This window comes from Bombina bombina, chromosome 2, assembly GCF_027579735.1.
Source record: "Bombina bombina isolate aBomBom1 chromosome 2, aBomBom1.pri, whole genome shotgun sequence".
Lineage (NCBI taxonomy): Eukaryota > Metazoa > Chordata > Amphibia > Anura > Bombinatoridae > Bombina > Bombina bombina.
In genome coordinates this window covers 782690478-782717940 of record NC_069500.1, presented here as the reverse complement: position 1 = coordinate 782717940, position 27463 = coordinate 782690478, and the positions used below count along the sequence as shown (strand labels likewise).

The 27463-nt window shown below is 39.4% G+C and overlaps 2 protein-coding genes across 2 annotated transcripts in view; one reads left to right on the top strand and one right to left on the bottom strand.

Moving 5' to 3' along the window:
* The window catches only part of LOC128649596 (SMC5-SMC6 complex localization factor protein 2), a 284779-nt gene extending 258341 nt beyond the window's left edge, over nucleotides 1-26438 (bottom strand). Inside the window, exons 1-3 of the mRNA XM_053702952.1 lie at nucleotides 26393-26438; nucleotides 18860-19001; nucleotides 6050-6522 (exon numbers count right to left, since the gene is read on the bottom strand). Coding sequence (XP_053558927.1) covers nucleotides 6050-6508 — 459 coding nt within the window. The 5' untranslated portion in view covers nucleotides 6509-6522; nucleotides 18860-19001; nucleotides 26393-26438. The remainder of the gene's footprint in view (nucleotides 1-6049; nucleotides 6523-18859; nucleotides 19002-26392) is intronic.
* A 99-nt stretch (nucleotides 26439-26537) lies between these two features.
* LSM4 (LSM4 homolog, U6 small nuclear RNA and mRNA degradation associated) overlaps nucleotides 26538-27463 on the top strand; it is a 107495-nt gene continuing 106569 nt past the window's right edge. Inside the window, exon 1 of the mRNA XM_053702951.1 lies at nucleotides 26538-26646. Within this exon, the coding sequence (XP_053558926.1) occupies nucleotides 26644-26646 (3 nt within the window). The 5' untranslated portion in view covers nucleotides 26538-26643. The remainder of the gene's footprint in view (nucleotides 26647-27463) is intronic.

Genomic DNA, 27463 nt, shown 5'->3' with positions numbered 1-27463 from the left:
CTCATCCATGTAAATTGCAGTTTCTTCAACAAAGGATACCAAGAGAATAAAGCAAATTAAATAATAGAAGTTGTTTATAATTGTATTATCTGTCTAAATCATGAAAGAAAAAAATGTGTTTCTTATCCCTTTAAGACAAACTAATACAAAAGAGTAGTCCACTTTATTCTCCTTGCAAATGATTCTGTAATGTTCACAGTTGTTGAAATGGTAATTAACCTGTAATAATATAATTTTCTATATGTTTGTACCATGGTATTCAGTTCCACAATAATTTACAGTAGGTAGAAGTCAACTTGTTTTCATATCTTTTAATAACCTTATGACTCATCATGTGGATCTGAAGAATCAAAATTATTTATATTTTTACGCTTCATCGGTAAAGGGCCATGTGGGTTAGGAAACAACAAAAATGTAACACCTCCTCTTTTTAGAGAGGAACCTCAGGTTCTAAAGATTGATGGTTGATTGATGGTTGGCCTAAAAAAATTCACAAACTTTGGGTTTCTCAATGAAATGATACTGCTTATGCACTTATGGCACAAATGGTTGTAAAAGCATCTCTGGGATCCCCTTTGTTCAGAAATAGCAAACATATATGGCTTTGCCATTGCTTTTCGGTAATTAGAAGGCCACGTTAATTAGGAAGCCTGTAAGGTTAATTTTAGCTTTAGTGTAGAGATTACCCTCCCACCTGAGACTTCCCAACCCCTGATCCCTCTCAAACAGCTCTCGTCCCTCCCCTACCCCGGTCACCCCTATCTTAAGTATTGACAGACAGTCTGCCAATACAAATAATTAAAACTTTTTTCTTTTAATATATATACTTTTTTTTTATGTAGTGTAGGTTCGCCCTAACCCTGCCCTAACTATTGCTGCCATCTTAGATACCTCTTTCTTTCATTTTTTTTTTTCTGTAGTGTAATGGTCCCACCCCGCACCCCCCGCGATCGCCATTTAGTACCCCACCCCGAAACCACTTTTCTAAAGTGTAGCTGCCCCATCCCTCCCTGTCCCTTTAAAAGAAAATTCTGTAGCATAGGGCCCTTGCACCCCCTCCCCCCTCGGTCTGTAACCAACAGACATCTTCCTGAAACTTCAGGAGCTCCAGCTCTCGGCTGTAACTTAACAGCCGAGAGTGCTGGAGCTTCCTGAAGCGAAAGTAGGCAAAGTACTGTAAGACGTATATATAAGTCTTATTGGGTTAAGGGGTGAAGCTCAAATGATGACGCAAATGTTTAATCATAAATTCAATAATTGTAAAATCATTATTGCAAATGACTTAAATCCGATTCACTGAAGTAGAAATATCATGAAAGTCATAGGAGCATGCCCCTTAAAGGGACATTAAATACATTTCATGAACCTCCCTCTAATCATGGGTGCTGCCATTATGAAACTTGTATTTAATATTTAATGTCCCTTTAATACCATGTCATACTGAAGCTTCCTCCCAATCAATCCCTTTTGGTGTTGTATAACGTTTATTGTCTTTCCCCTTTTCTGTTTGGAGCTCAATGTATAGTGCTGCTGAGGTACATGCACCCTGAGGTTCTGTTTTCTATGACACAATAATGTGGAGAGTGGTGCAATACTTTAAAAGAAAACAATTACATTAATCCTGCAATAGGCACAGGGAAAAAATAAATGATCTTAAGAAGGTGGAAACCTAGATCGTCTGCTTGGGCAGCCACTCAGCATCACCCCCTTTTAAAGGGACATTACAAGTCATTCACATGGAGCAAGGGCTTAAAGGGACCCTAAACACCTTGCAATTTCACAAATTACTAGAATATTATTAAAGTTTATACTGCTACAAAGATAGTCCTTATTATATTAGCAGGATCTGGTCTTTTTTTTAGATAATTTGATATTATTAAGTTTACCATCCAAACCACAGCCTATCTGTTTGACTGGGAGCAGCCATGTTGTAACGCACGTTGCAAAATAAAAGGGTGGTCACGTGATGCACTGATTAGTGAATGCGCCTGCCCAATTTTTTTATATTTTAAATCTGAACGCAAACCCATGTTCTAACATCCTCCCCACCAGTAATACCTTGTCTGCACACTTCAGACCTGATAGCAGTTGGAGCTATCGTGCACGCAAACCCATGTTCTAACATCCTCTCCACAGGTCCTTGTCTGCACACTTCAGACCTGATAGCAGTTGCGCGCATTTTAGATATATTCACAGCGGGACAACAAAATTGTGAATACAATGATCCTTCCCTAAGCTTTACTCTGCTCTACTGCTCTGTTGGCTGCTCGCTCTTCTCTCTAAGCTGTACACACATGGTACAGCTTAGAGAAAAGAGCGAGCAGCCAACAGAGCAGTAGAGCAGAGTAAAGCTTAGGGAAGGATCATTGTATTCACAATTTTGTTGTCCCACTGTGAATACCCGCTGTGAATATATCTAAAATGCGCGCAACTGCTATCAGGTCTGAAGTGTGCAGACAAGGTATTACCGGTGGGGAGGATGTTAGAACATGGGTTTGCGTGCACGATCACATAGGATGACGTGGCATCCATAAAGGTGCCCAGCCCCCTTGTCAGTGTCTAAATGGAAAATAGAAGATGATCTTTTATTTTAAAATAATAAAGGATGGATTTTTAAATTTTAAAAAAATGTATGTGTTTTGCATCCTAACACTTAAAGGATGTTTACACATTCATTAGTTACATTTCACTGATGTACAGTATTTAAGGTCCCTTTAAAGGGATGGCAAAGTGTATTATTAATGTAATTTCGCAAATGCTTTATGTCATGTTGCAGAAGCAAACCACATTAACATTTTTTTTTAGAAAATCTTGAATTCATTTTTCTTTTTATCTTATTCTTGTCAATCATTTTATTTGCTCCGCCCCCAGCATCTCTTCTCAGCAGTTTAGAGATGTGTACAGCAGACCCGCCCACTGAATACGTTATTATGGGTAGAGCAATCCCATCAACTTTATTCCTTTTCTTTTAGGCTTTTCAATCAATTTACAGGTTTCCATCAACTGTACCCTTTTCAATATATTAATATTATTATTTATCCTATATTTTTTATCATAACCATTCAGTCTATTGATCTTACATTTTAGAAATAAAAACACAGCTTTTATGATCAGCCATTCCATAAAATATCATCTTTGTAAGAGGACCCGCCAAATAAGGTCATATGACAAGTACCGCCAAACACTAATACCGGAAGTGATAATAAATCTACCGGAAGCAAAATAAAGAGCGAAACCGGAAAGAGAATTAAAGTGAGGTACACTCTAGGCACTTCTGGTTATATCGAGCGGCAGAAACGCTCAGGGTAATCCCGGTATTACTAATTTTTAATCTTTATTCAAAACAATGAAGATATAAACTAAACAAAACCTTTAGGTTACTATCGAATAATATCGATATTTAGTCACAAGTTAGAAATATAATCCATGAAGGAATATTTTGTTTACATTTTATACCCACATCTCCTTCCGGGTTGAAATTTGGCGCCAAATAACAAGCGCCAAAACACTGACATCATTGATTGGTTAACAATAGTCTTAAATAGAGCCACCATCACACACCATCCATAGTCTTGAAAAAGGCCCAGTTTTGGGCCGAAACGCGTTGGCAGAATTGGTGAGCTATTTTCCTACAATACATGTTTATTTGTTAGCATTATTGCACTATTGTGAATTTCTTTTACAGGTTGGATATAGGGATTGCACCCAGGGTTTACCGGACATTCTCTCACCCACCACATTCACATTGTTTGGAACCTTCTTTTGAGGAGACTTAAGGAAGATTTATTTTCAAACACACACCTTCATTTGGAACTTTGTATCACTAACATTGTTTATCACTTAATTTTTTACCACGGACACGTATATATATTTTTTCTCATTTTTCTAATTTTTTCTCAAATTTTCCTTTTTTTGGTTATTTCTGTTTGGGCAGTTATGATCACTTTCACAATGTTTGAATTTTGAGGGGGCCCCCCCTTTTCTTCTTCTTTTTTTCACTTATTGCCACTGATTTCTTGTGCATTTTTCTATGCATTTTTTCACTGTGTAAAGGGAATATCTTTCCCATTTCCAGCTATATTTATCCAATTATCATTTTCAATTTTATTACCATCTGCATTTTATATTTTATGTAATTTGTGTAAACTCTACCATGAATCCATGATTTTACCCATTGTGTTTTAATTGTAATAAATTGTATTTAATTTGCATTTATCTTCATCAAGATAACAGAAAGAAATATTTGTTATAATATTTGTTATAGTCTTTGTGACATCCTAGAACGCCGTTTATCCACCTTATTATCTTGATTTCCTTTATGTTATATATGGTTTAACCCCATCCGTTATTAGTTAATTTTATTTCCTCTGCCTATGTTTGGCGCTCCTAGGTCTTTTCCATACTTTTAGACTTTCATTTAAGGGTTGGCTAGGTACCCTTTTGCACCCAGGAGCTAGTAGGAACTTTGTGTGCGCGCTGTGAGATACCGTAGTATCCTTTTCAATATATTAGCGTGTGCACTATTACACAGTGTAGTTACACATACAGCAGACCGTTCCCATCAACTGAACGCTTTCTTATACCTTCTGAATTATATTATTTGCTCCGCCCCTCCAAAACGTATTCCTTCAGAAGTGCAGTGACGTGAACAGCAGTCTTGCCCGCTGCACACGTCACTATGGGTAGAGCATTCACGGCTACTGAACACTTGTCACTATGCTAGCGTGTGCGCTTTTTTTTTTTTTTTACAATTGCACATATGTAGTCCAATCATCTCTACCCTAAACTGACTGAAGAATTTCTGACCAACTAATCACCTGTTACTAAACTGAGCGATCAAGCTCGCCTAGTAACAGGTGTTCACAAGCGCCTTATATTCTACCCATTCTGCAAAGTAATCAGAGGATTAGAAGATTATCTGTTTACTTTGCAGAATGGGTAGAATATAAGGCGCTTGTGAACAGCGGGCGGGAGACATTACTGATCAGGGTAATAATATGGGTGGGCGAAAAGAACATTTATTGTGAAGTACAAGCTCATGGAAAAAATAAATAAAGCATTTGCAAAATATATATAGATATATAGATAGATAGATAGATAGATAGATATAGATAGATAGATAGATAGATAGATAGATAGATAGATAGATAGAGCGAGAGAAGCATAAATCCATAGCTGTGATTCAATGTTTACTTTAGGCAAATAAGGAATCCCCTTTCTTGTGCCACTTGTGCACAAAAGTAACAAGTACGCAATTTGTGACGACAAGCACTGACAGACTGTGGCTACTATGCATGCTTGTAATGTAATACATATCATTTAATGGACCAGATGGCCAAGCTTTTGATTGGGCAGAAAAAAGTGAAAAAATAAAACAGAGCAAGGGGGCCGGCAGGGGAGCATATTCTATAAAATAATAGATGAATAAAAATGTTTAATTTCATAGAAGTATTAAAAAAAAAGAAGAGTTTTTTAGAAAAATTATGGCATGAACTGTATTTTTTATATTGAAGAGTTTACCATCCCTTTAAAAGGGACATGAAACCCAATTTTTTTATTTCATGATTCAAATAGAGAATACAATTTTAAAAAAGTATCCAGTTTACTTCTATTATCAAATTTGCACTGTTCTCATGTTATTCTTTGTTGAAGATATATCTAAATAGGTGGCGTGCACATGCCTGGAGCACTACATGACAGGAAATAGTGCTGAGATCTAGTGCACTTGTAAAATACATACAATTGCATTAGCAAAATGCTTTTAGTAAAAGTTATTGCTGTTTTTAGTGACGCATATCTAAATATGCTTCATGCACCAACATTTCGAGCAGTGCGTCTGCTCAGACCGGTTCAAATAAACATTTTTGCCTGGACAAACAAAAATGTCCAGGCTAAAGTGTTTAATAATAATTATATTATAAGCAGAAGAGCTTGGACATTTCTAGGAAGTTTCTACCAACTCCAAGTGGATGTAAAGGAGAGTACTCAATAGTACAAAATAGATTGTTTAAAAAGAGAATCTAATAATACAGCTATATTATAAACTTACAGGCCATATAGTTGTAGGAGATTGTGATAAAGAAAGCTGTGAAGCGCTTAATGTTTTGGGTTGTGGTGTTGCAGGCAAGGGCTTTGTTGCCATCTGCATGATTTCTTCCAGCGGTTTTAAGGTCTCCTCCTCTTCGTCACTGCTTTTACTTTCAGCACTTGCCAAACTAAATTGACGTTTTCTCCGATGACACATTTTGCCTTTCTTTCTTTTATTTGTTGAGGAGAAGGAACTATCAGACGAAAGGGCAGTTCCAGAAGATGAATCAGTATCGGAAGAAAGATCATACTTCTTAGAGCTAACATCAGAACCACAGGAAGACTGGTCAGACAGTATTTGTGTCCTTCCATTGCTAGATACTGGATTTAAACCAGTGGTAAACAAATCACGACATCTAGTCCCAAAGGGAGAAGCCGATGCCTGCAAATGTGTCATCTGATCACCAGTTACTTTGTCCATGATTCATTCATGACCTGTATTAAAAAACAAAAAATAGTAAATCAGAGATTAGGAGAAATACACACCAATTCAACCACACTGCATAAAGATTGCATTTTCAAAAAGCTAACAGGTCATTTCCATAGAACATACTTATATCTCTAAAAACATTTACAAAAAAAGGACAGAAACACATACAAACCCATTAACAAGGTTCAGAGAGAGCAAAAGAGAGAGGGAGAGAACAAAAGTGAAGGGGGGAGAGAGAGCAAAAAAATGGGTGAGAGAGCAAGAGAAAGGGGGGAGAGTGCAAAACAGAAGGGGGGGAGAGAGAGAGCGCAATATAGAAGGGGGGAGAGAGAGAGCGCAAAATAGAGGGGGGAGAGAGAGCAAAAGAGAGGGGGAGAGAGAGAGCAAAATAGAGGGGGGAGAGAGAGAGCAAGAGAGAGGGGGGAGAGAGCACAAAATAGAGGGAAAAGACAGAGCAGAGAGGGGAGAGAGAGAGAGAGAGAGAGAGCAAAAGAGAGGGGGGAGAGAGAGAGCAAAAGAGAGGGGGGAGAGAGAGAGCAAAAGAGAGGGGGGAGAGAGAGAGCAAAAGAGAGGGGGGAGAGAGAGAGCAAAAGAGAGGGGGGAGAGAGAGAGCAAAAGAGAGGGGGGAGAGAGAGAGCAAAAGATAGGGGGGAGAGAGAGAGCAAAAGATAGGGGGGAGAGAGAGAGCAAAAGATAGGGGGGAGAGAGAGAGCAAAAGAGAGGGGGGAGAGATAGAGCAAAAGAGAGGGGGGAGAGATAGAGCAAACGAGAGGGGGGAGAGATAGAGCAAAAGAAAGGGGGGAGAGATAGAGCAAAAGAAAGGGGGGAGAGATAGAGCAAAAACAGAATTTATGTTTACCTGATAAATTACTTTCTCCAACGGTGTGTCCGGTCCACGGCGTCATCCTTACTTGTGGGATATTCTCTTCCCCAACAGGAAATGGCAAAGAGCCCAGCAAAGCTGGTCACATGATCCCTCCTAGGCTCCGCCTACCCCAGTCATTCGACCGACGTAAAGGAGGAATATTTGCATAGGAGAAACCATATGATACCGTGGTGACTGTAGTTAAAGAAAATAAATTATCAGACCTGATTAAAAAACCAGGGCGGGCCGTGGACCGGACACACCGTTGGAGAAAGTAATTTATCAGGTAAACATAAATTCTGTTTTCTCCAACATAGGTGTGTCCGGTCCACGGCGTCATCCTTACTTGTGGGAACCAATACCAAAGCTTTAGGACACGGATGAAGGGAGGGAGCAAATCAGGTCACCTAAATGGAAGGCACCACGGTTTGCAAAACCTTTCTCCCAAAAATAGCCTCAGAAGAAGCAAAAGTATCAAACTTGTAAAATTTGGTAAAAGTGTGCAGTGAAGACCAAGTCGCTGCCCTACATATCTGATCAACAGAAGCCTCGTTCTTGAAGGCCCATGTGGAAGCCACAGCCCTAGTGGAATGAGCTGTGATTCTTTCAGGAGGCTGCCGTCCGGCAGTCTCATAAGCCAATCTGATGATGCTTTTAATCCAAAAAGAGAGAGAGGTAGAAGTTGCTTTTTGACCTCTCCTTTTACCAGAATAAACAACAAACAAGGAAGATGTTTGTCTAAAATCCTTTGTAGCATCTAAATAGAATTTTAGAGCGCGAACAACATCCAAATTGTGCAACAAACGTTCCGTCTTTGAAACTGGATTCGGACACAAAGAAGGCACGACTATCTCCTGGTTAATGTTTTTGTTAGAAACAACTTTCGGAAGAAAACCAGGTTTAGTACGTAAAACCACCTTATCTGCATGGAAAACCAGATAAGGAGGAGAACACTGCAGAGCAGATAATTCTGAAACTCTTCTAGCAGAAGAAATTGCAACCAAAAACAAAACTTTCCAAGATAATAACTTAATATCAACGGAATGCAAGGGTTCAAACGGAACCCCCTGAAGAACTGAAAGAACTAAGTTGAGACTCCAAGGAGGAGTCAAAGGTTTGTAAACAGGCTTGATTCTAACCAGAGCCTGAACAAAGGCTTGAACATCTGGCACAGCTGCCAGCTTCTTGTGAAGTAACACAGACAAGGCAGAAATCTGTCCCTTCAAGGAACTTGCCGATAATCCTTTCTCCAATGCTTCTTGAAGAAAGGATAGAATCTTAGGAATCTTTACCTTGTTCCAAGGGAATCCTTTAGATTCACACCAACAGATATATTTTTTCCATATTTTGTGGTAAATTTTTCTAGTTACAGGCTTTCTGGCCTGAACAAGAGTATCAATAACAGAATCTGAGAACCCTCGTTTTGATAAGATCAAGCGTTCAATCTCCAAGCAGTCAGCTGGAGTGAGACCAGATTCGGATGTTCGAACGGACCTTGAACAAGAAGGTCTCGTCTCAAAGGTAGCTTCCATGGTGGAGCCGATGACATATTCACCAGATCTGCATACCAAGTCCTGCGTGGCCACGCAGGGGCTATCAAGATCACCGACGCCCTCTCCTGATTGATCCTGGCTACCAGCCTGGGGATGAGAGGAAACGGCGGGAATACATAAGCTAGTTTGAAGGTCCAAGGTGCTACTAGTGCATCTACTAGAGTCGCCTTGGGATCCCTGGATCTGGACCCGTAGCAAGGAACCTTGAAGTTCTGACGAGAGGCCATCAGATCCATGTCTGGAATGCCCCACAATTGAGTAATTTGGGCAAAGATTTCCGGATGGAGTTCCCACTCCCCCGGATGTAATGTCTGACGACTCAGAAAATCCGCTTCCCAATTTTCCACTCCTGGAATGTGGATTGCAGACAGGTGGCAGGAGTGAGTCTCCGCCCATTGAATGATTTTGGTCACTTCTTCCATCGCCAGGGAACTCCTTGTTCCCCCCTGATGGTTGATGTACGCAACAGTCGTCATGTTGTCTGATTGAAACCGTATGAACTTGGCCTTTGCTAGCTGAGGCCAAGCCTTGAGAGCATTGAATATCGCTCTCAGTTCCAGAATATTTATCGGTAGAAGAGATTCTTCCCGAGACCAAAGACCCTGAGCTTTCAGGGGTCCCCAGACCGCGCCCCAGCCCATCAGACTGGCGTCGGTCGTGACAATGACCCACTCTGGTCTGCGGAAGGTCATCCCTTGTGACAGGTTGTCCAGGGACAGCCACCAACGGAGTGAGTCTCTGGTCCTCTGATTTACTTGAATCGTCGGAGACAAGTCTGTATAGTCCCCATTCCACTGACTGAGCATGCACAGTTGTAATGGTCTTAGATGAATGCGCGCAAAAGGAACTATGTCCATTGCCGATACCATCAAACCTATTACTTCCATGCACTGCGCTATGGAAGGAAGAGGAACGGAATGAAGTGTTTGACAAGAGTTTAGAAGTTTTGTTTTTCTGGCCTCTGTCAGAAAAATCCTCATTTCTAAGGAGTCTATTATTGTTCCCAAGAAGGGAACCCTTGTTGACGGAGATAGAGAACTCTTTTCTACGTTCACTTTCCATCCGTGAGATCTGAGAAAGGCCAGGACTATGTCCGTGTGAGCCTTTGCTTGAGGAAGGGACGACGCTTGAATCAGAATGTCGTCCAAGTAAGGTACTACTGCAATGCCCCTTGGTCTTAGTACCGCTAGAAGGGACCCTAGTACCTTTGTGAAAATCCTTGGAGCAGTGGCTAATCCGAAAGGAAGTGCCACGAACTGGTAATGCTTGTCCAGGAATGCGAACCTTAGGAACCGATGATGTTCCTTGTGGATAGGAATATGTAGATACGCATCCTTTAAATCCACCGTGGTCATGAATTGACCTTCCTGGATGGAAGGAAGAATTGTTCGAATAGTTTCCATTTTGAACGATGGAACCTTGAGAAACTTGTTTAGGATCTTGAGATCCAAGATTGGTCTGAACGTTCCCTCTTTTTTGGGAACTACGAACAGATTGGAGTAGAACCCCATCCCTTGTTCTCCTAATGGAACAGGATGAATCACTCCCATTTTTAACAGGTCTTCTACACAATGTAAGAATGCCTGTCTCTTTATGTGGTCTGAAGACAATTGAGACCTGTGGAACCTCCCCCTTGGGGGAGGCCCCTTGAATTCCAGAAGATAACCTTGGGAGACTATTTCTAGTGCCCAAGGATCCAGAACATCTCTTGCCCAAGCCTGAGCGAAGAGAGAGAGTCTGCCCCCCACCAGATCCAGTCCCGGATCGGGGGCCAACATTTCATGCTGTCTTGGTAGCAGTGGCAGGCTTCTTGGCCTGCTTTCCCTTGTTCCAGCCTTGCATTGGTCTCCAGGCTGGCTTGGCTTGAGAAGTATTACCCTCTTGCTTAGAGGACGTAGCACTTGGGGCTGGTCCATTTCTACGAAAGGGACGAAAATTAGGTTTATTTTTGGCCTTGAAAGACCTATCCTGAGGAAGGGCGTGGCCCTTACCCCCAGTGATATCAGAGATAATCTCTTTCAAGTCAGAGCCAAACAGCGTTTTCCCCTTGAAAGGAATGTTAAGCAATTTGTTCTTGGAAGACGCATCCGCTGACCAAGATTTCAACCAAAGCGCTCTGCGCGCCACAATAGCAAACCCAGAATTTTTCGCCGCTAACCTAGCCAATTGCAAAGTGGCGTCTAGGGTGAAAGAATTAGCCAATTTGAGAGCACGGATTCTGTCCATAATCTCCTCATAAGGAGGAGAATCACTATCGATCGCCTTTTCTAGCTCATCGAACCAGAAACACGCTGCTGTAGTGACAGGGACAATGCATGAAATTGGTTGTAGAAGGTAACCTTGCTGAACAAACATCTTTTTAAGCAAACCTTCTAATTTTTTATCCATAGGATCTTTGAAAGCACAACTATCTTCTATGGGTATAGTGGTGCGTTTGTTTAAAGTAGAAACCGCCCCCTCGACCTTGGGGACTGTCTGCCATAAGTCCTTTCTGGGGTCGACCATGGGAAACAATTTTTTAAATATGGGGGGAGGGACGAAAGGTATACCGGGCCTTTCCCATTCTTTATTTACAATGTCCGCCACCCGCTTGGGTATAGGAAAAGCTTCTGGGGGCCCCGGGACCTCTAGGAACTTGTCCATTTTACATAGTTTCTCTGGGATGATCAAATTCTCACAATCATCCAGAGTGGATAACACCTCCTTAAGCAGAGCGCAGAGATGTTCCAACTTAAATTTAAATGTAATCACATCGGGTTCAGCTTGTTGAGAAATTTTCCCTGAATCTGAAATTTCTCTCTCAGACAAAACCTCCCTGGCCCCCTCAGACTGGTGTAGGGGCATATCAGAACCATTATCATCAGCGTCCTCATGCTCTTCAGTATCTAAAACAGAGCAGTCGCGCTTACGCTGATAAGTGGGCATTTTGGCTAAAATGTTTTTGATAGAATTATCCATTACAGCCGTTAATTGTTGCATAGTAAGGAGTATTGGCGCGCTAGATGTACTAGGGGCCTCCTGAGTGGGCAAGACTGGTGTAGACGAAGGAGGGAATGATGCAGTACCATGCTTACTCCCCTCACTTGAGGAATCATCTTGGGCATCATTTTCAGTGTCACATACATCACATCTATTTAAATGAGAAGGAACCTTGGCTTCCTCACATACAGAACATAGTCTATCTGATAGTTCAGACATGTTAAACAGGCATAAACTTGATAACAAAGTACAAAAAACGTTTTAAAATAAAACCGTTACTGTCACTTTAAATTTTAAACTGAACACACTTTATTACTGCAATTGCGAAAAAGTATGAAGGAATTGTTCAAAATTCACCAAAATTTCACCACAGTGTCTTAAAGCCTTAAAAGTATTGCACACCAAATTTGGAAGCTTTAACCCTTAAAATAACGGAACCGGAGCCGTTTTTATCTTTAACCCCTTTACAGTCCCTGGTATCTGCTTTGCTGAGACCCAACCAAGCGCAAAGGGGAATACGATACCAAATGACGCCTTCAGAAAGTCTTTTTTATGTATCAGAGCTCCTCACACATGCGACTGCATGTCATGCTTCTCAAAAACAAGTGCGCAATACCGGCGCGAAAATGAGGCTCTGCCTATGATTAGGGAAAGCCCCTAGAGAATAAGGTGTCTAAAACAGTGCCTGCCGATATTATTTTACAAAAATACCCAGATTAAATGATTCCTCAAGGCTAAATATGTTATATATGAATCGATTTAGCCCAGAAAATGTCTACAGTCTTAACAAGCCCTTGTGAAGCCCTTATTTACTCTGTAATAAAAATGGCTTACCGGATCCCATAGGGAAAATGACAGCTTCCAGCATTACATCGTCTTGTTAGAATGTGTCATACCTCAAGCAGCAAAAGTCTGCTCACTGTTCCCCCAACTGAAGTTAATTCCTCTCAACAGTCCTGTGTGGAACAGCCATCGATTTTAGTAACGGTTGCTAAAATCATTTTCCTCTTACAAACAGAAATCTTCATCTCTTTTCTGTTTCAGAGTAAATAGTACATACCAGCACTATTTTAAAATAACAAACTCTTGATTGAATAATAAAAACTACAGTTAAACACTAAAAAAACTCTAAGCCATCTCCGTGGAGATGTTGCCTGTACAACGGCAAAGAGAATGACTGGGGTAGGCGGAGCCTAGGAGGGATCATGTGACCAGCTTTGCTGGGCTCTTTGCCATTTCCTGTTGGGGAAGAGAATATCCCACAAGTAAGGATGACGCCGTGGACCGGACACACCTATGTTGGAGAAAGAAAGGGGGAGAGAGAGCAAATGAGAGGGGGAGAGAGAGCAAATGAGAGGGGGAGAGAGAGAGAGCAAATGAGAGGGGGGCAGAGAGCGCAAAGGAGAGGGGGGGGAGCGCAAAAGAGAGGAGAGAGAGAGCAAAAGAGAGGGGGAAGAGAGCGCAAAACAGAGGGGGAAGAGAGAGAGCAAAAGAGAGGGGGAAGAGAGAGAGAAAAAGAGAGGGGGAAGAGAGAGAGCAAAAGAGAGGGGGAAGAGAGAGAGCAAAAGAGAGGGGGAAAGAGAGGGGGAAGAGAGAGCAAAAGAGAGGGGGAAGAGAGAGAGAGCAAAAGAGAGGGGAGAGAGAGCAAAAGAGAGGGGGGAGAGAGCAAGGGGTGGGACCGCTGTACTACAAAAAATGGCCTGTGTACGCGGGCTTTAGGACTAGTTGGTAATAAAGGGAATATCTATCTTTTATACAATAAACATTTTCAAGTAGAATGTCCCTTCAAAGCAGGGGTTGACAAATATTTTTTAAATTCTGGGAGCCTGTGGCTTACTGGCTACTGGGTTTGTGGAGCCCTGGGTTAAAGCAAATTTTGTGTAAGATACTTGAACCAAATAGGTTAAACCACTGCATGCAAAACATTACAGTTTTGGAATGTGTCACAATTAAAACCCTGGCCCCTATTCAAATCTGATGAACTACAGTGTGAAGGCATTCTATGGTAGCTTGTGTGAAAATTGTGTGATTTTTGGCTTCATTTTTGAAGTTAATTCAATTTATAGGCAAATGTAAAAAAAAAAAAACTCAAGTTACCCAAATTAGTAAAGGAACAGTAAAGTCAAAATTAAACGTTTATGATTCAGAAAGAGCATGCAATTTTAAATAACTTTTCAATTTACTTCTGTTATCTAATCTGTTTATTCTCTTTGTATCCTTTGTTGAAAAACATACCTAAATAGACTCAGGGGCAGCATTGCAATGCACTGCTGGGTGCTAATTCGAGAATGGTGGCTGCACATACTGTATATGCCTCTTGTCACAAGATGTATTCAGCTAGTTCCCAGTAATGCACTGCTGCTCCTTCAACAAAGGAAACCAAGAGAATGAAGCCAATTTGATTATAAAAGTACACTGTAAAGATGTTTAAAAGTGTATTCTCCATCAGAAACATGAAAAAAATGGATTTTGTGTATTTTTAATTGGTTTGTCCAATGGCACCAAATGCTTATTTTGTACTTTTACCACTTTTACTTTATATCCATATAGGAGAAAGTATGTTTGGGGAAAGGTGCTTTGTGTTAATTATACAAATAATAAAACAATGTATAACAAAAAGAAGGTCACAAAAACCACACAATATATAAGCAGTCATTAAGCAATCAATCAGGATGCTAGTCCTGGGAATTGCATGGGAGCATGTATCTGGCATGTGCAGACACAATCACTTTATTTTCCTCCTCAGTATAAAGAATTTTACTATGAAATATTGTAAGATTATGACAAAATACCAGGAGGTCACAGTAAAGCAAAGTGTGAATTCAGCACTGGTGATGTGGATTATTTTTGTATCACCATGCAGATGACATAAAGAGTATCTGAAGGATAACTATTAACATAACACTCAGAGCTGAAGCAATGTTGAGGTAAATGATCTACCTAATTCTATGACTCTTGCAAAATGCATATATGTAGATCCTGTGAATCTTGCACATGCTCAGTATGAACCTCATAAAGTGTGTATATAAAAACACTGTGCACATTTAAATAATTGTTAAATTCATCCAGCAACACACTCACTGGTCAGAGCTTCAAGGAGTCACTACCTAACTCCCCAACAACCGTGAAGCAATATAAAATACAAATAATAAAACAATGTATAACAAAAAGAAGGTCACAAAAACCACACAATATATAAGCAGTCATTAAGCAATCAATCAGGATGCTAGTCCTGGGAATTGCATGGGAGCATGTATCTGGCATGTGCAGGCACAATCACTTTATTTTCCTCCTCAGTATAAAGAATTTTACTATGAAATATTGTAAGATTATGACAAAATACCAGGAGGTCACAGTAAAGCAAAGTGTGAATTCAGCACTGGTGATGTGGATTATTTTTGTATCACCATGCAGATGACATAAAGAGTATCTGAAGGATAACTATTAACATAACACTCAGAGCTGAAGCAATGTTGAGGTAAATGATCTACCTAATTCTATGACTCTTGCAAAATGCATATATGTAGATCCTGTGAATCTTGCACATGCTCAGTATGAACCTCATAAAGTGTGTATATAAAAACACTGTGCACATTTAAATAATTGTTAAATTCATCCAGCAACACACTCACTGGTCAGAGCTTCAAGGAGTCACTACCAAACTCCCCAACAACCGTGAAGCAATATAAAAGAAGCTCTCCAAAAATGCCAAAATTTAAATAATTTATTTGAGAGAGTGCAGAGTCAAACAGCCACAACGTTTCGGGGAGCTATGCCCCTTAATCATGTGGTAAGTGATAGTACAAGCACACCTGTTTAAATAGCTTACCTTGGGATTTTAACCCTTACAATCTTGTAGTTTACATTCTATAAATGCAACAGCACCATCAGCTGGTGAAACATAGGTAAAACATGTACAAAAATTAAAAACAAACAGCTATGAAGCCCCTATAAAAGGATCACATCTAAACATATAATACAGAAAAATGTCAATCCTATTTATAATCGCTGAGTTATATTAACAAGTCAATTAGCAACAAAACATTATACTGCAGAATACATGAACACATGAGCAACACCAGTTTAATAGAACACAGACCAATCTATCTCTCTATTAAGCCCCCTAGGCTCCAGGGTATCCAACTTGAAAATCCAATATGGCTCACGTTGTTTCAAAAGGACATCCCTATTGCCACCCCTACGGGGGACCTTAATCTGTTCGAGGACCTGGAACCTGAGTTGGCTAATATGGTGTCCCATGGCTAAAAAATGATAAGCGACCGGTGCAGTAAGTACCTTGCACCTGATGTTGCTCTTGTGTTCAGTAATCCGATCCCGTACCCTCCTAGAGGACTCACCAATATAGGCTTTCCCACATGGGCATTTGATCATGTAAATAACGTAATTACTATTACAGGTAAAAAAGTCCCTATAATAGAATTTATAACCACTGTGTGGGTGTAAAAAATAAGGACTTTTTACTATAGAATTACAATTGCTACACCCTAGACAGGGGAAACAGCCTAAATTTTTTTTGGTGATATACTGTTGTGCCAATCTTCTGCCAGAGCCAATGTCAGCTTTAATTAGAGAATCTCTCAAGCTCTTACTCCGCTTGTATGCTGGCATAGACATTTGGTCAAATTCAACAACCTCCGAATTGCAATTTTTTAGGATACCCCAATGTTTCCTGATAATTCTCCAAACCTGGTCACTCTGTCTAGAGAATTCAGATACAAAAATCATTCTCTTTGAATCTTTTTTGGCAGACAGACCAGGCTTTAACAATGTCTCACGATCCAATTGAGACACCTGATTAATGGTACTAAAATTTAGATTCCTCTGCAACAATGCGCTTTACTCTAAGCAATTGACTCTTTGGTAAGGATCTGATCAAAGAGGGATGATGTGCACTACTGTACAACAGCAGATTATTCCTATCCGTTTCCTTACTGAAAATATCAGTTTTGAAGTTACATCCATCTTTAAGAACAGTCACATCCAAAAAGTCAATCGAAATTTCACTGTAGGTAAGTTTGAACTTAATGCTGTTGGTCGAATTATTCAACTCCTCAACAAAAAGTTCAAGGGCTCCAATGCCTATGCCAGCATACAAGCGGAGTAAGAGCTTGAGAGATTCTCTAATTAAAGCTGACATTGGCTCTGGCAGAAGATTGGCACAACAGTATAACACCAAAAAAAATTTAGACTGTTTCCCCTGTCTAGGGTGTAGCAATTGTAATTCTATAGTAAAAAGTTCTTATTTTTTACACCCACACAGTGGTTATAAATTCTATTATAGGGACTTTTTTACCTGTAATAGTAATTACGTTATTAACATGATCAAATGCCCATGTGGGAAAGCCTATATTGGCGAGTCCTCTAGGAGGGTACGGGATCGGATTACTGAACACAAGAGCAACATCAGGTGCAAGGTACTTACTGCACCGGTCGCTTATCATTTTTTAGCCATGGGACACCATATTAGCCAACTCAGGTTCCAGGTCATCGAACAGATTAAGATCCCCTGTAGGGGTGGCAATAGGGATGTCCTTTTGAAACAACGTTATTCCTATTGGATTTTCAAGTTGGATACCCTGGAGCCTAGGGGGCTTAATAGAGAGATAGATTGGTCTGTGTTCTATTAAACTGGTGTTGCTCTTGTGTTCATGTATTCTGCAGTATAATGTTTTGTTGCTAATTGACTTGTTAATATAACTCAGCGATTATAAATAGGATTGAAATTTTTCTGTATTATATGTTTAGATGTGATCCTTTTATAGGGGCTTCATAGCGGTTTGTTTTTAATTTTTGTACATGTTTTACCTATGTTTCACCAGCTGATAGTGCTGTTGCATTTATAGAATGTAAACTACAAGATTGTAAGGGTTAAAATCCCAAGGTAAGCTATTTAAACAGGTGTGCTTGTACTATCACTTACCACATGATTAAGGGGCATAGCTCCCCGAAACGTCGTGGCTGTTTGACTCTGCACTCTCTCAAATAAATTATTGAAATTTTGGCATTTTTGGAGAGCTTCATTTATATTGCTTCACATTTAAATAATGAAAGTGAATTGGAAAGCTGCAAAAAATTGTGTGCTCTACCTGAATTGGGAAAGTTTAATTTTGACTTGACTGTCACTTTAAGTTGTGAAAACTCACACTTTATCTAGTGATTTTGTGAATCAGTATCACTCACACATTCCCAAGCATTTTTTTAATTATTTGCCATTTTTTCATAACTGATTTTTATCAACTTTAAAGAGACATGAACTCAATTGTTTTCTTTCATGATTCAAACAGAGTATGCAATTTTAAACAACTTTCCAATTCTATTATCAAATTTGCTTTAGCCTCTTGGTATCCATTGTTGAAGGAGCAGAAATACATTACTGTGATCTAGCTGAACACAGTGGGTGAGCCAATGATAAAAGACACACGTACAGCCTCTAATCAGCAGCTAGCTTCCAGTAGTGCATTGCTGCTTCTGAGCCTACGTAGGTATGTGTTTCAAACAAATCAAATTCTATAATAAAAGTAACTTGTAAAGGTGTTTAAAATTGCATGCTCTATCTGAGCCATGAACACAATTTTGAATTTACTTTCCCTTTACATTTCATTATCAACCTCCTAAGTGAAGGTGAGTAGGAGAAAGATGTCAGTCCATTAAAAACTGTGTTTTTACAGCAGCTTTGGATATGACTAACCCTTATCAGCTGCTTGCCTAAGTACACTGTCAATTTAAAGTATATATACACATACACAGATCAATATACATAATGCCAGGGGCTCAATTTTAGGACCTACAGTATGTCTTACTTTTGCTATAAGAGAACAAATTAACTTTAATACATTATTATCGACCCTATTCGTGTTCCAGTTCCGTAGCCTTCTTAATAAACAGGACATCAAATTTCAAAGAAATTTACATAAAGGTACTTACATTGGCACTACGTTCCTATCTGTTATGCTGGAAAGATTCCTTTATTCAATTTTTCGATTAAAAAAAAGGGGTGATCTAGCTTCCAGAAACAGCCTCCTTAATGACTCATTGTTGAAGTTGAGACAAACACATGGCCTATGAACTAGACAAAAAAAATATATACAGTATACAAATTAATACTGAAACACATGGACAGGGCAAGAGAAAAATAAAACATTCTTAAAGGGACACTGAATCCAAATTTTTTCTTTTGCAATTCAGATAGAGCATGCCGTTTTAAGCAACTTTTTAATTTACTCCTATTATCAAATTTTCTTTATTCTCTTGGTATGTTTATTTGAAAAGCAAGAATGTAAGTTTAGATGCCGGCCCATTTTTGGTGAACAACCTGGGTTGTCCTTGCTGATTGGACAGCACCAATAAACAAGTGCTGTCCATGGTCTGAACCAACAATTTGCTGGCTCCTTAGCATAGATGCCTTCTTTTTCAAATAAAGATAGCAAAAGAACGAAGAAAATGTGATAATAGAAGTAAATTAGAAAGTTGATTAAAATTGCATGCTCTATCTGAATCATGAAAGAAAAAAATATGGGTTCAGTGTCCCTTTAAACACTTGTGCCGGGCACGAAGGGGTTAAGCAAAAAATGTAATTAATAATCACATTTTTATTTTAAGGTGTAAAAGTAGCAAAAGTGTGTGTATAGTGTTAACGTGGTCCCTTATCAACCCCACCATTAGCGACTGACTTTCTAATATAAAAAAGTTTGGACGCCCCTGCTTCGCATTTTCAATCAGCACCCCCCTCCTATTTAAATATACACTAAAATCAGTGTTATGTTTATGTTTTTGAAATCATGCACTGCTTTGCAAAATCTCTAAATGCAAATTAAATGGTTTAAAAACATACATTGTTTTGCAGCCCAGGACACTCCCATTCAAAGGCCTCTAGAATCCAATCTTTTTTTCTTTTCTGTGACCAGCTAGGGACAGATATAAACAAGTTCCTTCACATTTTAAAGGGACATGAAACCCAAAAAGTTTCTATAATGATTCATGTAGAGCATACACTTTTAAACCACTTTCTAATTTGCTTTTATTATTACATTTTCCTCATTCTCTTGGTTATGTCACATGTAGCTTACTAAGGTCAGGATTCTGCATTCCACTTTTTTACTTTGGCTAATATTTCCAGGGTTAAAGGGACATTAAACACCAGATTTGTCTTTCATGATTCAGATAGAGAATACTATTTTAAATAACTTTATTTCTATTATCTCATTTGCTTAATTCTCTTGGTGTCCTTTGCTGACAGCAATGCACGAGTGAGCTTATAACATGAGTCATATATCTGCAGCCACCAATCAGCAGCTTCTGAGTCTAACTAGGTATGTTTTCAACAAAGGATATCAAGAGAACGAAACAAATTAGATAATATAATTTTTTTAAATTGCATATTCTATCAAAATCATGAAAGAAAACAAATGTGAATTTCATGTCCCTTTAATGTTATTGTCGCTCAAGTACAAGGGATAGCCATGAACTTGTAACAAAGGTGAGTTCTAGTGGATAAAATATTGTTACCCCGCAATTGCGTTTGCGCTTCTTGAGCCAATAATTATGCACCACTTCTAAACTAGACCTTTTATGTACAATTACATTTTCAGTTTAATGCCCCTCGAATTATAATTTTGGTCCTGGCTGTGATGTTCACAACTCATGGTTAAAGGGATAGTAAACCCCAACATTTTCTTTTATGATTCAGATAGAACATACAATTTTAAACAACTTTTCGATTTACTTCTATTATCAAATTTTCTTCATTCTCTTTTTATCCATTGCTGAAGGGACAGGATTGCACTACTGACAGGAAGCTGAAAATATCTATTTAGCCAATTACAAGAGACAATTGTGTGCAGGCACCAATTGGCAGCAGCTCCCACTAGTGTATGATATGTGCGTATTCATTTTTTAACAAGGGATACTAAGAGAATGAAGCACATTTGAAAATAGAAGTGAATTTAAAAGTGTCTTAAAATGTTATGCTCTATCTAAATCCTGCACGTTTAATTTTGACTTTCCTATCCCTTTAATGAAATGTTTGGTTACAACAACTTTGCAATACACGTTCATTATTTATTTTGCCTCTCTTTCATACTCTGAAAAAAGTTGGAAACGCACATTGCCGACTTCCCAATGCTAACCCAGCTACATATCATTCCCTAATGGGATTTAGCAGATACCAACTGCAAAACAAAGACGTGTGGCTAGCTTGTCTTCTTCAGACTCAAGCCTGGATTGGCTCCCATAAATAAGGCAAGTGTTGGATGAAGATTAGCTATTTAGAAAATGAATGCAGCAAACAAGCTAATAATTGTCTTTAAAAATGTTTAAATATGATATGTTATTCTATAGCAAGAGAGCAGAAATGTAACTGCAAGGTGTTTGTGCACATTTCCTTATCTCACTGTGACTTTTTCTCCATTCAATATGGCTATTAGGTTGCTTTTTATCTGGGTAGTATATAACACTTGCTGGCCAGGACCACTTTTTAAAAGTAAGCAGCACTCCCCTGTTGTGCATACGGGATCTCTGTTATGCACTTTCTTCCTGGCAAGAGTAAATGTCTCAATGAATGCCCACTGGACACTGTTGGGAGGTATAGTTAAATGTTATATGTATTTTTTTTTAAGTCAAGAATCACACATTTAGTGGCAGTTGAATTAAAGGGACACTGTACCCAAAATTTTTCTTTCGTGATTCAGATTGAGCATGAAATTTTAAGCAACTTTCTAATTTACTCCTATTATCAAATTTTCTTCATTCTCTTGGTATCTTTATTTGAAATGCAAGAATGTAAGTTTAGATGCGGCCCATTTTTGGTGAACAACCTGGGTTGTCCTTGCTGATTGGTGGATAAATTCATCCACCAATAAAAAAGTGCTGTCCAGAGTACTGATACCAAAAAAAACTTAGATGCCTTCTTTTTCAAATAATGATAGCAAGAGAACGAAGAAAAATTGATAATAGGAGTAAATTAGAAAGTTGCTTAACCCCTTAATGACCGAGGACGTGCAGGGTACGTCCTCAAAAAAAAGGCAGTTAATGCCTGAGGACGTACCCTGCACGTCCTCGGTGTGGAAAGCAGCTGGAAGCGATCCTGCTCGCTTCCAGCTGCTTTCCGGTTATTGCAGTGATGCCTCGATATGGAGGCATCCTGCAATAACACTGTCTGGCCATCCGATGCAGAGAGAGCCACTCTGTGGCCCTCTCTGCACCGGACATCGATGGCCGGTATCGTTGGTGGGTGGGAGCCGACTTGGGAGGCGGGTGGGCGGCCATCGATGGGCCGGGTAATGTAGAGGGGGGCGGGATCGGGGGCAGGGCTGATGGGGGCGCGCACGGGCGCGCGCGCGTGCACGGGGGGCGGCGGGCGGGCGCGTGCACGGGGCGGGAGCGGGTGGGAACGCTACACTACAGAAACTATAACTTATTAAAAGTTTGAAAAATGCTGTATTAAAATTATAATATATATAAATCGGAGGTATCTAGGAGGGGGTGGGGGGTTGGTCTTTGCTGGGGCAGGGAGCTACACTACAGAAAAGGGGAAAAAATAAAAAATATCAGTCATTTTATTCTAAACTGGGTACTGGCAGACAGCTGCCAGTACCCAAGATGGCGGCCATTAAGGCAGAGGGGGAGAGTTAGAGAGCTGTTTGGTGGGGGATCAGTCAGGTTGGGGGCTAAAGGGGGGTCCTACAGAGCAGCATATGTAAATATGCCTTTTCTTAAAAAAAAAAGCCCAAATATAGCTTTTATTTTAGTACTGGCAGAGTTTCTGCCAGTACTTAAGATGGCGGGGACAATTGTGGGGTGGGGGAGGGAAGAGAGCTGTTTGGGAGGGATCAGGGGGTCTGATGTTTCAGGTGGGAGGCTAAGCTCTACACTAAAGCTAAAATTAACCCTGCAAGCTCCCTACAAGCTACCTAATTAACCCCTTCACTGCTAGCCATAATACGCGTGATGCGCATTTAGCGGCCTAAGTACCAAAAAGCAACGCCAAAGCCATATGTGTCTGCTATTTCTGAACAAAGGGGATAACAGAGAAAAAATTACAACCATTTATGCCATAATTGCACAAGCTGTTTGTAAATAATTTCAGTGAGAAACAAAAAGTTTGTGAAAAAGGGAACTTTTTTTTTTATTTGATCGCATTTGGCGGTGAAATGGTGGCATGCAATATACCAAAATGGGCCTAGATCAATACTTTGGGTTGTCTGCTACACTACACTAAAGCTAAAATTAACCCTACAAGCTCCCTACAAGCTCCCTAATTAACCCCTGCACTGCTGGGCATAATACACGTGTGGTGCACAGCGGCATTTAGCGGCCTTCTATTTACCAAAAAGCAATGCCAAAGCCATATATGTCTGCTATTTCTGAACAATGGGGATCCCAGAGAAAAATTTACAACCATTTATGCCATAATTGCACAAGCTGTTTGTAAATAATTTCAGTGAGAAACCGAAAGTTTGTGAAAAAGTGAACGATTTTTTGTATTTGATCGCATTTGGCGGTGAAATGGCGGCATGAAATATACCAAAATTGGCCTAGATCAATACTTTGGGATGTCTTCTAAAAAAAAATATATACATGTCAAGAGATATTCAGGGATTCCTGAAAGATATCAGTGTCCCAATGTAACTAGCGCTAATCTTGAATAAAATGGTTTGGAAATAGCAAAGTGCTACTTGTATTTATGGCCCTATAACTTGCAAAAAAAGCAAAGAACATGTAGACATTGGGTATTTCTAAACTCAGGACAAAATTTAGAAACTATTTAGCATGGGTGTTTTTTGGTGGTTGTAGATGTGTTACAGATTTTGGGGGTCAAAGTTAGAAAAAGTGTTTTTTTTCCATTTTTTTCTCATATTTTATAATTTTTTTTACAATAAATTATAAGATATGATGAAAATAATGGTATCTCTGGAAAGTCCATTTAATGGCGAGAAAAACGGTATATAATATGTGTGGGTACAGTAAATGAGCAAGAGGAAAATTACAGCTAAACACAAACACCGCAAAAATGTAAAAATAGCCTTGGTCCCAAACGGACAGAAAATGGAAAAGTGCTGTGGTCATTAAGGGGTTAAAATTGCATGATCTTTCTGAATTACAAAGGAAAAATGTGGGTTCAGTGTCCCTTTAATTCCCATGATATTCTGTGTTGAAGAGAAACCTAGGTAGGCATCTGAAGCACTACATGGCTGTCATCTAATGCTTTTGCAAATGGATAACATTCTTGCAAAACTGCTGCAATATAGTGCTCCAGAAATGGGCCGGCTCCTAAGCATGTGGTCCTGTTTTTCAACAAATGATACCAAGAGAACAAAGAAAAAGTGATCATATAAAGTAAATTAAAAGGTTGTGTAAAATTGGATGTTCTTTCTGATACATGAAAAAAATTTGGTTTCATATCCCTTTAAGAAAATAGTTAATTACCATTAATTAATGTAATCTAGCTGTGAATATAGCTCAAATTAACAAAATTTGGTACAAATACATGCTTGAAATCTGCTCAAATTTTAGCAGGGTAGTGTGCCCATTAAATATGTCCTGGAGAGAACACTGTACAAGCAAACTACAGCTAAAAGGTTATTTCTGTGTCTGGACCATGGGCTTAGCCATGACAGTCACTGAATAAAAGCTTTTTTTTTTATGAGGCTGGCTCCATTTGCAGTCTACTCTACCCGGTGTCAGCCGTATAGAATGCCACTGACTGGTGTACATCCATATGGTGTGGCTCCATGGAGGGAGGGAGGGAGGAAGGGTTTGTTTAAAGTGATGGTAAAACCTAACGCTAGGATTTACAGCAAAATAGCGTTCTGCCGTGGGCTGCCTGAGGAGCTCAGTGCGGCGAATGCTTCAGATAAATAAAAGAACTTTCAGCATAAAGTATTTTATACTTCATGCCTTAAAGTCCCCGTTATTTGTTCGGCTGATAAATCCTAGCATTTCACAAAGGATAGGATTTACCATCATTTTAAGAAAAAAAAAGATTTTACAACGTTACTTTACATGGTTAGTTTTAGAAAATAAAAGATATTGCATATTTATTTCATAGGTGGTGCTACAATGCTTCTCTCACACAGAACAGCAAAAAAGTAGTATTTCTCTATGCCATTACCACAAGCTCTTGTTGTCAACCACAACTTTAAATGCCAATGTGCCATAAAGGCATATATTAAAAAAGACAGCTTTTACAGACACCATTTTTACTAACATAAGCATATTGCATAAGCATATAAGCATATTGTAAAAAAAAAGCTTCTGAGCATTTCAGTTTCAACTAGAGTACACACAACCGCACTTAGGGTAGCCAGGCGTCCAGTATTTAACAGGACAGTCATGTATTTTAGCAGGATGTCCAGTAAAGTCTTCACAAAAATACTAGACACTTAGTTGTTCATTTGTTTGATATCCCTGGGTATTAGCTAAATGTAAAGGCTATGCCTCAATGCATTACAAATATGGAGCATAAAGAAGTGAAGGGAGTCAAATCAATATTGTGCATTGCAACAAGAGGTATATTTATCGATTTTCATGTTACTGACAGCCAAGGGGTAAAATGACTGCTCAGCTGTGAAAAATATATAAGGTGGGCTCAAAAGTAGAGGCTATGAGAGGGGGCATTATGTAACGCAACCTAGCATTAAGTTTGTTACCAGCCACTTACAGATTCGCCAGTATTTTTGTGAAGTGCAGCTGTCAACCCTACCTGCACTCCAATTGTAAACTCAGAGATTCCACCCTTGCAGACATCACAGTACATATACAAGCGCACTACAGACTCAGAAGGTTCTGTTGTTGGTGTATGGACCATATGTTAGAGTTAGACACAATATTGGGTGAATAAAAGCTGTTATTTTCCCTGACACCATTTGCATATCCTTCTCTACCCAATGTCTGCGTACATAGAAAGCCACTGTCTGATCATGATGATCTGTCTGTCAATCAAATGTATTTGCAGCAACTCACTGCAGGGGAGGAAGGAAGATTGGTTTTAAAAAGGAAGATGTTTACAAAGCAAGGAAGATATTGCAGTTATTTTAAACTTGATACTAAAATGTCCTCTTTGTTATTTGAGCACAGTGACAAATCAGTATTTCTCAATGCACTGCGCGCATGTAGCTCAATAAAAATGTCTAAGCAATGGATATAACACAGGCTACTACACCATTATACAGTACTGGCGGCCCCAAAAAGAAGAGTAGAAAACGTATGTCTTCTATATATTATTTAATTTAGTGCAAACCTGTAACTCCACTGCTAGTGTACAGCGAGTATTCTATAGTATAATATGTAATGCGTTTCACTTGCAGGTACATCCTCCGACAAGCAAAGGATCAATAGCAAACACGATAAAATAAACAGTATTATATAGTTGTATTATTCATAGCAACCCCGTGCGACGAATAACGCAGTCAAGTGAAACGTTCAGACCAATTTCAAATATTTCTGTCTACAACTTGTTACCTCCATCTTTTTCATTTTCCAGAAACAGTTTGCCCTAATTAAAAATGGATACGACCTGTTTACAAACTTACGCAACGTACGCACGCAATACTTTATTTCATTAGTAGAACGCAATTTGTCTATTGTTCTTGTTGGTTTTTTGAGGTGTCAGTCAGAAGTGTTTCGCCCGATTGGCCTAGTCGCTTTAGGATTGTTGTCAGAGCAACACTAGAGCGCCAGTGACTGTGAGGGCGCGAGGGACAGAGCAAAACATGGCGAGTTCTGGGACCGGGGAGGGCGGAAGTGTTATATTATATGTGTGGGCACAGAGGTGCTGGGCGTTAGTAGCTGAATATCTTTGTGTTTAATGGAGCTATGTATAGTCAGTGTGCTGCCTGCTAATAATAAGAGTTGTTCCATGCACACGTGATTTATATTGGTCGGTTTAATATAGACTGGTCACAGTGTGCGTGATCCTCAGTCTGTGTCTGTGGTGCTGCGGTCGAACCGCCTGTTTTAAACCCTCGTGCCATGTCATATGGCATTGACTTGACAATGGATCAAACACGCCTGTTACATAAATGACTGATGATTTATTTTAATTCGTATGAAACGCAGTGTAGTTTTTACCCATTTTTTAATATGATAACCACGTCCAGATCTAAGTTCGCTTGAGTAATGTTTCTTCTATGTAATACAGCAAACAGAGAGATATTTACGAGCTGGGCAGTAGCTTGTGATTGTTCTCCCTCTGGGTCGAAGTGCTGGACACAACCCTATGAACTTTGCTATAATGTTTCTTCTATGTCAGAAGAGAAGGACCTCATATAAAAAAAAGGGGGCCGTGTCTGTTCCCTCATATGGACACTAAAACATTGCCCTTATTTTTTTTCAACACATACATTTAAATATTCTTAGGCCAATCTTTATTGTGGACATGTAATTGTATCTAGCAGGTATTTAGTATTTAAAGGGACACTCAATCAAAATAAAACTTTCATTATTCAGATAGAGCATGCAATTTTTAACAACTTTCCAATTTATTTCCATTAACAAAATGTGCAGTCTTTTTATATTTAAACGTTTTGAGTC